The sequence below is a fragment of the Pyrgilauda ruficollis genome, unplaced genomic scaffold (assembly GCF_017590135.1).
Source record: "Pyrgilauda ruficollis isolate IOZ18807 unplaced genomic scaffold, ASM1759013v1 scaffold114, whole genome shotgun sequence".
Lineage (NCBI taxonomy): Eukaryota > Metazoa > Chordata > Aves > Passeriformes > Passeridae > Pyrgilauda > Pyrgilauda ruficollis.
The window spans coordinates 709,869-723,383 of record NW_024509655.1 but is presented as its reverse complement, the minus strand read 5'-3'; the positions used below and the strand labels follow the sequence as shown (position 1 = coordinate 723,383).

The following is a 13,515-nucleotide window of genomic DNA, read 5'->3' as shown; positions in this document are numbered from 1 at the left end:
AATTACACTACTTTGAATTAATGCATTAGAGAATATAACATATTCCAAAACTCATAGAACAAGAAAAATAACAATTCCTTAACAGGTGCTTTAGCTTTTGTCGCACCAAAGGTAACTTATGAGTGATTTTAAGTGTGATTAAAAATGTCAAATGCCATGTCTATGTCTGGTATTCATTTAAAACAAACAAAAATCCCCCTCAGAAGTATACAAGGTAGTGGAAAATTTAGTTCAAATATTTGAGTACCAAACCTCAGCATACTAACACCAAAAATATGGAAATAACAATATTAGCATTTTTCAGTGATAATGTCTCAAGCATCTTTGACCCAAATGCACTTTGTAAGGTGTATACTTATAGTTACGCAGTATGTACCTTGGATTCCTAAAATATATATATATTTTACAATAGCAACAGCTGAGCATTCTTCTTCAGAACTTCATGTTCAAATAAAGCAACACAGACTGCCCAGAGATTTTACACAAATAAAGCAACAGACACTCTTTTCTTTCTCAGTCAGAAAATTAAAGAAGTTTCCTTCATGGAAAGAAAAAGGAGATCGTGGATAGATCATGTACCAAAGGTTTTTTGGGCAGGCATTTTCATGACCATATTTTTTAATGCACTAGCAGCTTAGAAGTACTTTTAATTAGGAAAAAAAAACCCTATTCCCTCATAGCATTCACCACATTTACATATGGGATTTTTCATTATGATAGCATGATAAGACAATAATTATAGAATTATTTAGGTTGGAAAATGTCGGAACCCAGGACATCTCTCCGGATGCCCTGGATGTCTCAAAGCCCTGGCAGGGGATGGGAGACCCTGGCAGGAAGCCAAAGACACCTGGGAATTCGATCTCAACTCATGGAGCAAATTACCAACGTTATATGAAGAATTACAAGTCACAAAAGTTTACGTAGCGTAGTAGTAGCAATCACAGGGTGAAGGGAAAAATTTTGGAGCATGGTACAGGGGGGTTTGGAATTGTGTACATAGGGGCCAGGGGTTCCAAGATGGAAGGATTTGGGCGTGCCTTGTCCTTCTTCTTTCTTCTCCCTGGCATCCCATGTTCAGGATGATGTTGGCATTCACGGCTTGGTTTAGAGTAGAAAGTCACTGTCTAACATAGGTGATAGGTATTGGAACATAATTGTAAACACAGTACTTAGTATATATACACAGTATATATACTAAAAAACTATATATATATATACACTATATATAAAACTGTATATATATATATATATATACACACTATATATATATAGTATATATATAGTATATACTATATACTATATATAGTATATAGTTTTTTATATATATATATATATAAAACTATATACTATATATATAGTTTTTAGTATAAAAGATAGCACCAGCCCAAGAAGCGGGGTGTGTGCCTCGGACCGACCTGCAGAACAGACCTTGGTGGGCCAGACAGAAAATGTTTTAGATAAAGAAATAATAAACAACCTTGAGAATATGAACAGAAGACTTCTCGACTCCTTCTTCGGCTGCTGGGTTGGGGAAAAGAGACTTTTTAACAGAGACACACCTCGGGATCTTCCCAACCAGACCAGACCAGAGGAGATCCCGAGAGGAAAAGACCTTCAAGATCATTGAGTCCAGCTGTTAACCCAGCACAGCCAAGTCCACCACTAAACCATCTTCTTAGACAAAACAAAACAAACTCCAACCACTCAAAAATCACTAGTTGCAGCCAAAATTTTATGTTCTGGATTCTCTCTAAATATTTAGTACCAGTTTTTTTAAGCAACTGCTGTCTTTCCAAAGCAAGAAACATTTAGTAATAAGCCAGTACTAAAGAACAAAAAGTTCAACAAAGTAGTTTAATAAATGGAGAGAAACACAGAATTCAATGTTTTGGTCCTAATATCTTCATTCCATAATGATCTATAATCACTTATTTGTTTAAACTTATTAATCTACTCTTTATTAAGAAAACGTTTTTTGAAAAATGCCCAGTGATCTGTCTGCATTTCTTCAAGCACTTTCGCCTACCTGAGGAGGAGGTCACAGAGGAAGTTGTATCCTTGCCATATCCTAAAATCATCCAACAATGTTTGGGATACATCACTGGAGTCTTTGAGAAAACAAGAAAGTCCAGCAAACATCTCAACTATTTCTAGGGGAGAAAGGTCATCAGACTGCTGCATGTTCTGGACACACGTGGACAAACATTCCTTTTCTGAAAAGAATTGCAGTGGAGAAATTTAGGATTTTACTGACATTAATGACAGCAAGAGGCATAATCAACACACAAAACACAGCAATAAGATAACTTATTCAAGTATCTCTTGTCACAGAACACTTAATACTACTTGAGGATGAGAAGGATTCTCAAGTGGCTTTGGATCAATACCCTAACCTCTTTTTGCCAGCCTCTTCCTCCCTTTTACAACCTTTACTCTTGTAAGGAGGAAACTGTGTAGATAATTACCATTTTTTAACTTAAAAAGTCTGACCAGATAACTCAACAGAATAAAAAGACAAATATGGCAAAGAGGGATAGCTTGCCTTGCCCTGCATAATTCTCATATTCCACCAGTTCATTAGGTCAGTAACAAAGTTTTCTCAAATCTATAGTGAGAATTTAACTCTGTTTTAAAGATGCTCCCTTCAATTATTTGCTATTTTAACTTTGCAGCATGCACAATACAAGCACAAATCTTTCTAGCTAGACTGGTAACAAAATTTTCCAGAGGTTAAATCAGAGCATGAGAGTGTGAAAGGTGCTCCTTTGCATATGATGAAATATCTTAAATTTTTCCTGCACATAAGTTGAGCCTTGTGACAGACGTTATTTCTTAAGTCAGGTTCACTTCTTTAATCAAAAAGAAAGAGGCAATGCTGATTGGTTTTCTTTTTAAGACTCCATTTCACTTTTTAAAGAATCTAGAGTATCTTTTCACATGCCAACTTCCCTCCTCTATGGATCAAGCCCATAGAGAAGCAATAATGGTAGCAACTGTAACATGCCAAATGACAGTCAAAACTCCAGTTATTTTCTTTGTCGCACTTAATAACAGCTTCACACGCATACATACACTTTCTACACTCACCAAAAGCCCACCAGAAGCCTATCACCTTGTAAGTCCTATCTAAAAACACTCAACTGGTGACTATGCTGTGCTTTGAGGGATATTGAACATTCACATCTTTTTGACTGGAATTAGAAACACACTGCTAGCACAGAAAAAACCGACTGAAACTTTCTGTGAAATATGTGGGAGCAGGGTGATGTATTCAATAAACCATCAATATGGAGCCTTGCAGCTACTTGTTTCTCAGGGTGTGAGCAACCCAAAATTGTGGGTTTCTTCTTTTCCAGTAGGTGTACACTGCTAAAATGTATAAGGATGCTAGTTCACTCCAACAGTCAGTCCAATTTAAAAACTACAAATGCATCCTATGTTACCCGTCAATCTAAAGGCCTTAAATATAACATTAGAAACATATTTTATCAGATTTCTTACCTCAAGTCCTGCATACCTAAACACCCATATGGTTTTCAATTAATGCAAAAAGAATGATTTGTATTCAAACCTGCTTCCAGGCAGCTAATATCCTCTCCAACACTGGTTTTCATCTGCAAGTTGTTGTGAACCAGCTTGGCACCTCCCTCTTTACCAGCTCCTTGCAAAGACAGATGATGACTAAAGTACTACTTCCATTAGCTACCAAATCTGTAACCAGCTACACAAATGTCCCTGTACAGTTTCCATGCCAGCAACAGCCAGGATCTACTTGTCTTTAAAATGGACAGGAGACAAACTGGAATGATTCTGGATGCTTCCTTCATTTGGTGACTTGCAGGTTGGATTAAGCCCATGAGAACTTTAACTTGGCCTTCAGCATGCACAAAATCTTCCATCTGTAATCTGCAAGGCAAGGTGGGGAAGACGAGGGCCTGGCAGAAGAAATGCAGGCTGGCTGAAGTGTCAGCAATCCAGTCAGTGAGAGACCTGGGAAAACATAAGGGCTCCAAACCCGTCCAGCACAGGTACAGTTCTCAGCCAAGCAAAGAGCCTCCATGGGCCAGGCCCTAAAAACAACATCCTTGGGTTGGGAAAGCTGGGCTGGACCACAGCAGAGGAAGTCAGCTGCCTGCTAAGAACTAATCCGTCTTCACAGCAAATATTTTTCAATACAGGCAGTTACTGAAGTTACTGAAAGCCTTTCCTTTTGCTTATGGTGAACTCTACACCAAAACATGAGATGAAACTATCCTTCTAGAATAAATTGAAATGTGAATGAGACAGACTCAGCTGAAATCACCTCCCTCACTACACAATGGCTTAGAAATGTTACCTTTATGTAAATAAGCACATGTCCAAACCAAAAGCCTAGCAGCTTCCCTATTATTTTCATGCCTATTTCCCAAATAAGAAAACTATGAAAGAAGAGCAGGAAATATCCCAATAAATAATGCAAAAGAAAGACACATACCATGGATGTATTTCACTACATTGACACTAAGGCCATGACGAGATATGGTCATTAGTACTTCTCCTGCACTCTTCCTCCAAGGCAGGTTATAGGGAGGGCACCATGAGGTTATTGCACTGAATAGAAGCTGGAGATCATCCTTCTGAGCCAGTTCTTCTGCCGGGGACACAAAACTGCACAATTTTACTAGGATCTGAAACAGGAAGTTATTAAACAACTAGCATTAATACCTTTATCACTGAAAATTTTGCCTAGACTTAGTAAAAGGTGAAACATTCTTCCACTAAAGAAACACATTAAAAAGGTAATGTGCTGGTTTCCCTTTGTGTGTTTCCGTACTTTGAACATAAGACAAGGTTATTTTACACATGGTTATTTCAAGTCCCAGTTCAGTTTAAAATGCTTATCAGAAGACTGGAAGCAGAATTTAAACCTCTTAGGCTGACACAGCATATTTGCAAGGATACCAGAATATTCCATTCTTGGAGAATCTGCCAGTTGCCTAATTTGCAGGTTTAAATTCTGCACTGGGGGAGAAGCTCTGTGAGGCAAACTGCTGTATTCCTTCCCAATGCAGGAAGAAGGCTATTGATGGGTTGTTGGCAGAGCAGCAACCATAACATCTTGGTCAAATTAAAGATTTGTCAGGAAAGGCTACAGCAGACCTACCTGAATAACTGGCACCTGGTCTGAATTTCCTAATTACCAAAAACAAGACAAAATGCAGCCATACAAGTGAAGCTACTACGTCATGCTCACTTTTCTGCATGTTTTGAGATGTCTGATTTTTTGCATCTTGTGGAGGGAAAACTCAGGCTCCCTCTCAGAAAACTGGAGAGAGGCTGTCTGTAACTCTCTCAGGGGAGGGAGGGGGAGGTCTGAAACCTCACTCATTCCAGTCAGTTCATTTGAGAGCATCACTTTATTATCAATCCTAATGTTTTTTTACTACATCTATTTCAATCAGTAACAGCCAAAGATAATAAGTATTAGGACCAGCTAAATGAAATCAGAATAGTACTCCACATGTTGCTCCTTTTCAATATCTATGCAGAAGAGCTGCACGGATTTCTGTGCAGGAGGTATTTGTCAAAGACAAAAACAAGAGGAGGAGTGGGAATTCAACCTTAACTGAGCTTGCAGGAAAATCCACCTCCCTCTTAGCTATCAGTTTTTTAAGAATCAAGGAGAGTAAAACCTGGCTCAAGTGAAAAGTTTCTAGACTTTGCTCACATGAAGTATTTACATTCCTCTTGCAAATTCCCTGACCTATTTTACCTTTCTTACCTGTACAAAAACTTTCTGTAGTAGCGCTCGGCGCTCTGCGAGAGGTAGTTCATTCTGTGCCCCTCCAACTACCTCAGGCACGTGTGGAAGGTCAAAAAACAGATATAGACATTTAACAAGTGTGGAAGGCACTGACATTGTAGTCATGCAGTCCACAGTTTTCTGAGGAAGAAAAAAAATACCAATTCAGCATATTATGTATTCCAAACATCAATAATAAGGCAGTTGATTGAAATGCTGGTTTTTCTTTCTCACGCCTTTGGTGAGGTGTTGACATAGCAGTAGAGATTCACCATCTATTCTTGAGTGCCTATCCAAACAGTAATTTTAAAAATAGGATGATTTAGTTACAGCACCTCACAGCCACAGTTCAGAGCAGTCAATGCATAGGACAGAAACAAAACCTGTCAGTCTCAGCCAACAGAAGTTAACAAGTTAATTACAAGACCTTCAGCCAAGCCTTTATCAGCTATCAATTCTTTGTAGTAGGAGAAATGGGAGTGGGAGGAGGACATTTCAATTTATGCTCTCACTTGGCAAGAAGGTGTAACGAGCTTTAAGAAGCAAGGTAGAAGAAAATATGAAAGCATCAGTGGGAAGAAAAGACAAATTGGTGTGGAGGCTGGTGACATACTAAAACAGAGATGATATGCTGAATTACAAAGGCAGATTAGAGCAGAAATAACAAACCACACAGCTGCCCAGTATACTGCCAGAGACAGCTCTCTGATGGAGGGCAGAAGCAGAGGCAGGAATGATTCACTACCACCCCCATTCATCACTGCTCCTGGCCTTGCTTTTTGCAACTGCTGTGGCCCTCCTCCAATGAGGTGCGCAAAGTTCAAGGTCTGAACTATTTAGGTGCTCTATGTGTCATGCATCTCATGGGGCACTAAGCAGCAGTATGCAAGAGAAGCCTTTGGGCAGCAATAAAAGTTGCATGCATTATTCAGAAGAACATTATAAATTAAAGTCTCAAAACTACTCTTTTTTCAGGCAACTGAAACCACAAGGAGCTAAAGCATAAGTCCTGTGGCAATATAAGAGAAAGAGGATCTTAACACAGAAAAGCAGAATATAGTTACATCTTTTGGAGAGTGTTCATGCAGTTCATTTCATTATTGCTTTTGTCTCTTCCATTCCATAATTTATTTTTAGCTTTGCTGTTTCAGACTGACCTGTCCTGATGAAGCTAGTAAATTGATTGTGGTGAGCAGCATCCAGCCTCTACTTGCTTCTTCACTTTGATTGACCTCCAGAAACTGGACTATGGCACGACTTGCAGCCTCTGTAGGAGGCAGTAAAAATTAAAAAAAAACCAGTAAGAATTCATTCTGTTAGTCTGCAGAAGGGAACACATCCTCTCAGCAGCCCCAAGCACTGAGCATAAATTCACCTTTACAGCACTACTTAAAAAAGGACTAGGCTTAGGCCTATGCCTTCCAGACACATTCCAGTCTTACACACACACTTGGCTTTGACACTGGCAAGGTGGCAAAAAGTACATTCTTTGGTCACACATCATCCTTTGACCAGCAGACAGATTTCAGTAACCTGCAGTGACATCTGTTTGAGTAGTTTTGCTTTATCAATATACTTTTCCCAAAGACATGAAGTCACCATCAGTTAGTGACCTCCGCGGAAATAGCTGAAATTTCTGAAAAAAAACCATTGCACTGAAACAACAGTAATGGAGGATAATGGGGATTTTAGGGAAGGAGAAGTGCTGAAAGACGAAAGGGAAAAAAATAGGAAAAAAAGTAACATTAAGAGTATGATCACCAATTACCACATCCCCATCCTACATTTTTTGAGAATGAAAACAGTAACAGCTTACGGATAATTCTTATGATTGAGAATCACTTCTGGATACTATTTTGTATCAGTCAGAGCCAAAGACAAACACTCAGCCTAGTAAACAAGTTATCAGCCTCAATAAATGAATCAAGAGAAAATGCAACCCTATACCACTGCTGCATAAATACACACTTATATAAGAAGTCTATAATGCCAGTTGTGATGTCTACCATTACCTTCAAGAGACATCTAAAAACATTTTTCATTAATAACTGTGTATCAATCATGTCCTGTGCTTTTAGTGTCAACTGGGACAGAAAAGGAAGGTGAATAATACCACATAAAAAAGAAATGACAAAGGAATTACTAATGGAGGAATAAATCTGCAACTGAAGAAAAATCCTATTTAAATATTGGGTTGTTTGCTTCATCTGCTATTAAGATTCCCCAGCATATACCTGGGAAGTTTATTTGAAAGGCAGCACATTTCATATGGCAAAATACTTATCAAACTTGTGTATCAATTACAGTGAGAAGATCACTTTCTGAAGCATCATACTGTAAGCTGTGCAGATTTGGTTCATTTGTTCAATGGCTCCTCTCTCATGCTTTTGTCTGGCAGACTTTTTCCCATAACAGACTTTTGTACAAACCACTGGCTTTTCCAATTCTGGTGCTAAAGTAAGGAGAGGTCCCTACCACTTCCCTCCATGAGACTGAGATAAAGTTTGAGATACCAAGGTGAAAAGTAAGACAATTTATAAAACTCACACAAACAAGGACAAGTAGGAATTTCCCAGCATGCTGACCTGAAACTATCAGTGCAAAGCACTGGTCAGGTGGTTGGGTATATGAACAGGCCAACTTAGAAAGCACAACAGCTATGACACAGTTGCATTTCCTACACTAAAGGCACAGGCAAAATGCCAGAATTCCTGACAAAAGCCATTTTTCCTCAGTTCTGAGAGCCAAGAATGTCTAAAGCATGCACTGCTGCTACAAGGACAGTGCCCCACCAGCACAGCATAAGGTTTGATTTTTTAGGTCTATTGTCTTTTTATCCCACCACAGACAGAACTGGGCAATCAGTCTCTGCCTCCAAGAGACTGCCTGTGCACACCAAACAGGGTGTGCACAGCCTCCTTTGGGCACAGTCTCCAAAGCCACCTAGGAAAAAAGGGCTCATTCAGTCATCTTAGAAAGCAAGACTTAGGGGTTAAGGCCATGCTTCTGAAAAATCTGTCATGCTGCAGGCATCCTGGCATAGCAGTTGAACACTATAAATAGCAGTTTCAAAACTGTCACTCTTAATTAAGCACTACCTAAAACACAGACAACATTTTAAGTGCTGGAACACGTTCTCTTGTCATCTGCTCTGAGCAAATTTGATAGCACTATCATTTAAGATGAACTTCTATCATCAGCACTAGTCTTAATTTATTCCTTGTACCTTTCCCCTGTTTTTGAAGTGCCCAAGTCATCATTTAATAGAACATCTTCTGTGTGCCCCACCCAGATGTCCTTAGCACTTCAACTTCTGCTGCAGAAGAAAGCCAATTCAGTAAAACTAAAACTACTAAAACTAAGTAGTAAAACCAGCAAAAAGGCAAAGAGAAAACCTGTAAAATAATATGTAAATATACCTATTGTGACAATGGTGCAAGCATGTACACGTGAGTATGACCATGATTATGTGGTTACATGGTTAATACACAGGAGTCAGATTTTCCAGCATGGATTCAGTATATATGGAATAGAGGCTTGGTAGAATCAAACAACAAAATTTGTTTCACATGTAAGAGGCGCACTGCATCCTGGACTTCAGAAAACCAAAAAGACAGCAAGCAGTGGGATTAAAGTAATTCAGATGCGTAGCAAAAATCAGTGCTACAAGCACTGCAAGCAATGTTGTTGCCTATAGCAATAGTACTAAGGGCAAATTTAGTACAAGAAGCTTTTAGTTAGATGATCTAGAACCATAAACAGCATATAACAGCATAATCAGACTTCTGTACAGCTTATTCTGGAGGGGAATATTAGTGAAAAACAGTATCTGTGCATGTGCCAAGGGTGGGAGGTGCAGTCAAAGGTATGGATGGGTGTGTCAGGGAGTGGTGAAGATGAAGGTGAAGTCAGGGACCCCTTCTCTAACGGAGCCTTCTAGAAGTCTCTGTTTCTTCTTTTGGGAAATGCCTGAAGACACAGTTAGGTACCTAAAGTTACAGAATACAAATAATTCCAACTACCTAGATAGTAAGAGAGAAGTATCAACCCAAATAAAAATGTGATGGCACAAAGTCTGCCATCCATCATCAGGAGCAGAGTTGGGCTGTCATCACACGTGGCAGATATGAAGCGGCTGATGCCTTTGCAGAAATGGAGGGCTGCTCATCCAAAGATAAAACAACTCAACTGTGCCAGCTTTTAGCCTCACTAATGCAGATGATAAAAGAACACGCTTTCTAGGATCTCTTGGAAAGGCTCTATATTGTACTATACTTGCCTTGCATAAGATGTGGTAGAAAGTACCACAAGCAAACAGAAAGTTGACCAAAAGTAATAAGATATAGGAGCTGTTGATCAGAACTGGCTTTTAATGAATAGTAGCTGACAGGACACTTCTTTTTCCCTACCAGAGCAATTTCTATAAACACAAACCAGAATCATCTTGTAAAGCAAAGTCCCCCGCAGAACAGGAAAAACATTTATATGCAATGAAAAAAAACCAAGATGTGCAGTCCCAGCACAGCATGTGAAGTCATTTCCAACAGTCTATTCTCAGCAGAAGAAAAGTTAGCATACCTAAAAAAGGCTGAAAGCAGCCCCTAAGTGCACTTATTTTATTGATAAAGATCCTCCCTATCAGGAAAACTTCAGACTTCATTAGGGGAGGAGCCTGAAATGCACTTTAGTAGCACAAGAAGATCCCTTCAATTATAATCTGTAATTCACCCAAATGCAAGATGCACTTAAACAAATTATACTAACTTCTGTGGATTGAGGATAAACATAAAATTAGTTCTACTGATGTGAGAGAGATTAACTGCAAAAAAAAAAAAAAAAAAAAAAAAAAAAAAAAAAAAAAAAAAAACACAAAAAAACCCAAAAAAAAAAAAAAAAAACCAAAACCAAAAAAACCCACCAGTTTGCAGATTAATGTATCTTTAAGAAGAATAAGGGTAGGCATTCTCAGAGGCCAAATACCAACCACTGATGTGGTTTTCTGCAGTGATGATGAATGTTTATCAACTTGATCTCTCAAAATGGTTTGATGATGAGATAATGATAGTCTTTCAGCAAATCTGCTAGAAAAATGCCTGAGGAGGTTAAAAGTATTTTCAGTGATGAAACAGTTTGAGTAAATCTGTGAAATTAAGAGGAAAAGAAAGAACACCTCCCCCAGAAACAAACTAAAAAAACCAAAACAAACAAACAAACAAACAAAAAAAAAAAAACCCCAAAAAAACCCCAAAATCAAACAAAAAAGAAAAAAACTCCCTAAAAACTACAAAGAAGGGTGAAAAAAAAAAATCCAAACTGAAAAAAAACCAACCCACCCTTCCTTTCCCCCCCAAAAATAACCCTTTACAAAAGACAAAAACCACGACAATGGTCAGAGGGTATAAACAACAACTGAAAGTGCTGGAGGTAGGAAGGATTAGCTGAACCACCTAGCAGAACTGTAAAAATAAATTTAGCATTCAACAGTAAACAAACACAAACAGGACATGTTGTAAATATGAAATGAAAAACTGACTGAAATTATTAGAGACACAACTTAACTGAACTTAGAAGGTGCACAAAGCAGTGATGTACAATAGCTAGCCAAATAAAATCACCAAAAAACCAAACAAACTTTTGAAACTGTCTTTGAAAGGAGGCTAAAAAGTTCCAGACCTGTGATGTACCACTTTGCTTTCTCATTGTTCAGTTTTCTACCCTTCTTCAGTTTCACCTGTCCTCATAATCACTTATTCAAATTCTGTCTACAGTATGGCCTTCCAGGTAGCAGGGAATCATCGCTTAGGGAATCATTCTGAATCTCCCTGGGATAAATGTTAATGCATTAAATAATGGACCCTGACTGGATGTCATTTCATGTGCTCGAGATGCAGACAATCGAGAGGACTGAGTTAGAAAACCCTTTTAGTAAAAATGGAGTAATCACTACCACAAATAATAACCAATAACCACCAAATCATAGGTTTGCACATCCTCAGCTGATGAAATATGCAAAACTGTTTAGAGTGAAAGAGAGGTGTTGGTTAGAGCCTGGTGCCAATAACACCAGGTTATGGGTACAAGTTGTGTGTACAGTTCACACAGGGGCCACTGACCTAAGAGCTGGACTCGATGATCCTTGTAGCTCCCTTCCAACACAGAATATTCTCCAACTCCTTCCCTAGCAACTTTAGTTTAAAGACATGCTGTTGGAATATCTGCAAACTCACAGAACCACCAACTTCACCAACAGTGTCTTCAAAAAACACAATAAATCAAAGTGTGCTTCCTCTCCAGCCAAACTAGCCATTAGTAGCCACATTCGTTCTAGAAAGTTTCAGCTGTGCCTGTCCCTTTTCTCAGAAATCTTTTTCAGTTCTGAGCCAGATGCACTTGCTCCCAAAAGAAAAGTTCATCTCAGAACTGAGACTACACTAGAAAGAGATGTTTGAACATATATTTTATATAGTACTACCACAACTTTTTCATCAATTCAGACACAAAGTTTGACTTATTTGTGACAAATGTGGCTGCTAAAAATCTCACGTATATACAGCTATCTCACCCATGACCCCACCATCTTCTAAACAAATAGACAGTCCATGGCAAGGGAAACTATTCACTAATCCTCATGAACAATTACTGCTGTCATCAGAAAATCATCCCTGTTGTACAGCAAAGACTGAAACCTGCAAGATAATTTAACTCAGATGTAACTGCTTAATTTTTCTTACTATCCCTACCAGAGAAATAAGGCAGTTGAAATGTAGCTGAACACACAACTACAATGGCAATGTTCAGAGACCACTTAAGGCAGGGTGCTGGCACAGTTACTACTGAATCACAAAACACTGTTCTGAGAAAACTACTATAGTCTGCCAAGAATAACAGAGATATGCCTCCACCATTGCAGGCATTACTCACATAGCTATTAGCATAAATATTCAAAGGCCTGATGAAAATAATTGCCCTTTATGTTCCATTATCAGATGGAGTAGGGAAAAAAAAAAAAAAAAAGAAAAAACAAAAACCCCACAAACAAACTAACAAACAAACACACACACACAATACCAAAAAACCCCCAAAACCCCAAACAACCACAACATACTGACAAGCAAGATTTAACCATACCATATTCCCCACTGTAAAATACTGCCAACACATTTATGGAGGTCAAGTTCTTGCAAAATTTCTTACCCGGCATTAACTATCAAAAGTTGACTTTTGATTGTATGGAAAGCTTGTCTCTAACACAGGCTCAGCTATTTTGTTGACTTACATGAAGCACTTCACACCATGAGGAATTTGCACTTGTATGTTACCAGAGACATTTCCTGCATGTTGTTGTTACTGAAGTTTTTTACTTTTAAAAACATGCTAGGAGATATAATTACCTGTCAGCAACTATTAAGACGTGTTATATCGCTTTGTTTGAGACACAAAAAGAATGGAAGTTCTAAAAAAACTTCTGCAAAAGTCTTCACAATCCACAGACACAGTATGAGGTCTTTAACATAAAACATTCTAAAAAGCCAATAATTTCTATTTTTTTTTTAATCAGCATCACAGGAAGTGTGTATCTAGCTCTAATCATTTTAACACAGAAGTCTACAAACTGAGTTTTAACAGTGTGTTAATTGGTTATTTCTGGAGAGGAAACTGCAACCCACTAGTCCCACTGAGAGAGTCACAATGCAACTGCACAACATGGACCCATCAGGCTTTCTTGAGGT

The 13,515-nt window shown here is 38.5% G+C and overlaps 1 protein-coding gene across 5 annotated transcripts in view; it reads right to left on the bottom strand.

Moving 5' to 3' along the window:
* Positions 1-13,515, bottom strand: part of WDFY3 (WD repeat and FYVE domain containing 3) — a 154,170-nt gene that overhangs the window by 81,644 nt on the left and 59,011 nt on the right. For all 5 annotated transcript variants that reach the window (XM_041479802.1, XM_041479793.1, XM_041479773.1 and 2 more), the window contains 4 exons: positions 6,943-7,052; positions 5,765-5,926; positions 4,478-4,670; positions 2,030-2,216 (listed from right to left, as the gene is read on the bottom strand). In XM_041479802.1, coding sequence (XP_041335736.1) covers positions 2,030-2,216; positions 4,478-4,670; positions 5,765-5,926; positions 6,943-7,052 — 652 coding nt within the window. The remainder of the gene's footprint in view (positions 1-2,029; positions 2,217-4,477; positions 4,671-5,764; positions 5,927-6,942; positions 7,053-13,515) is intronic.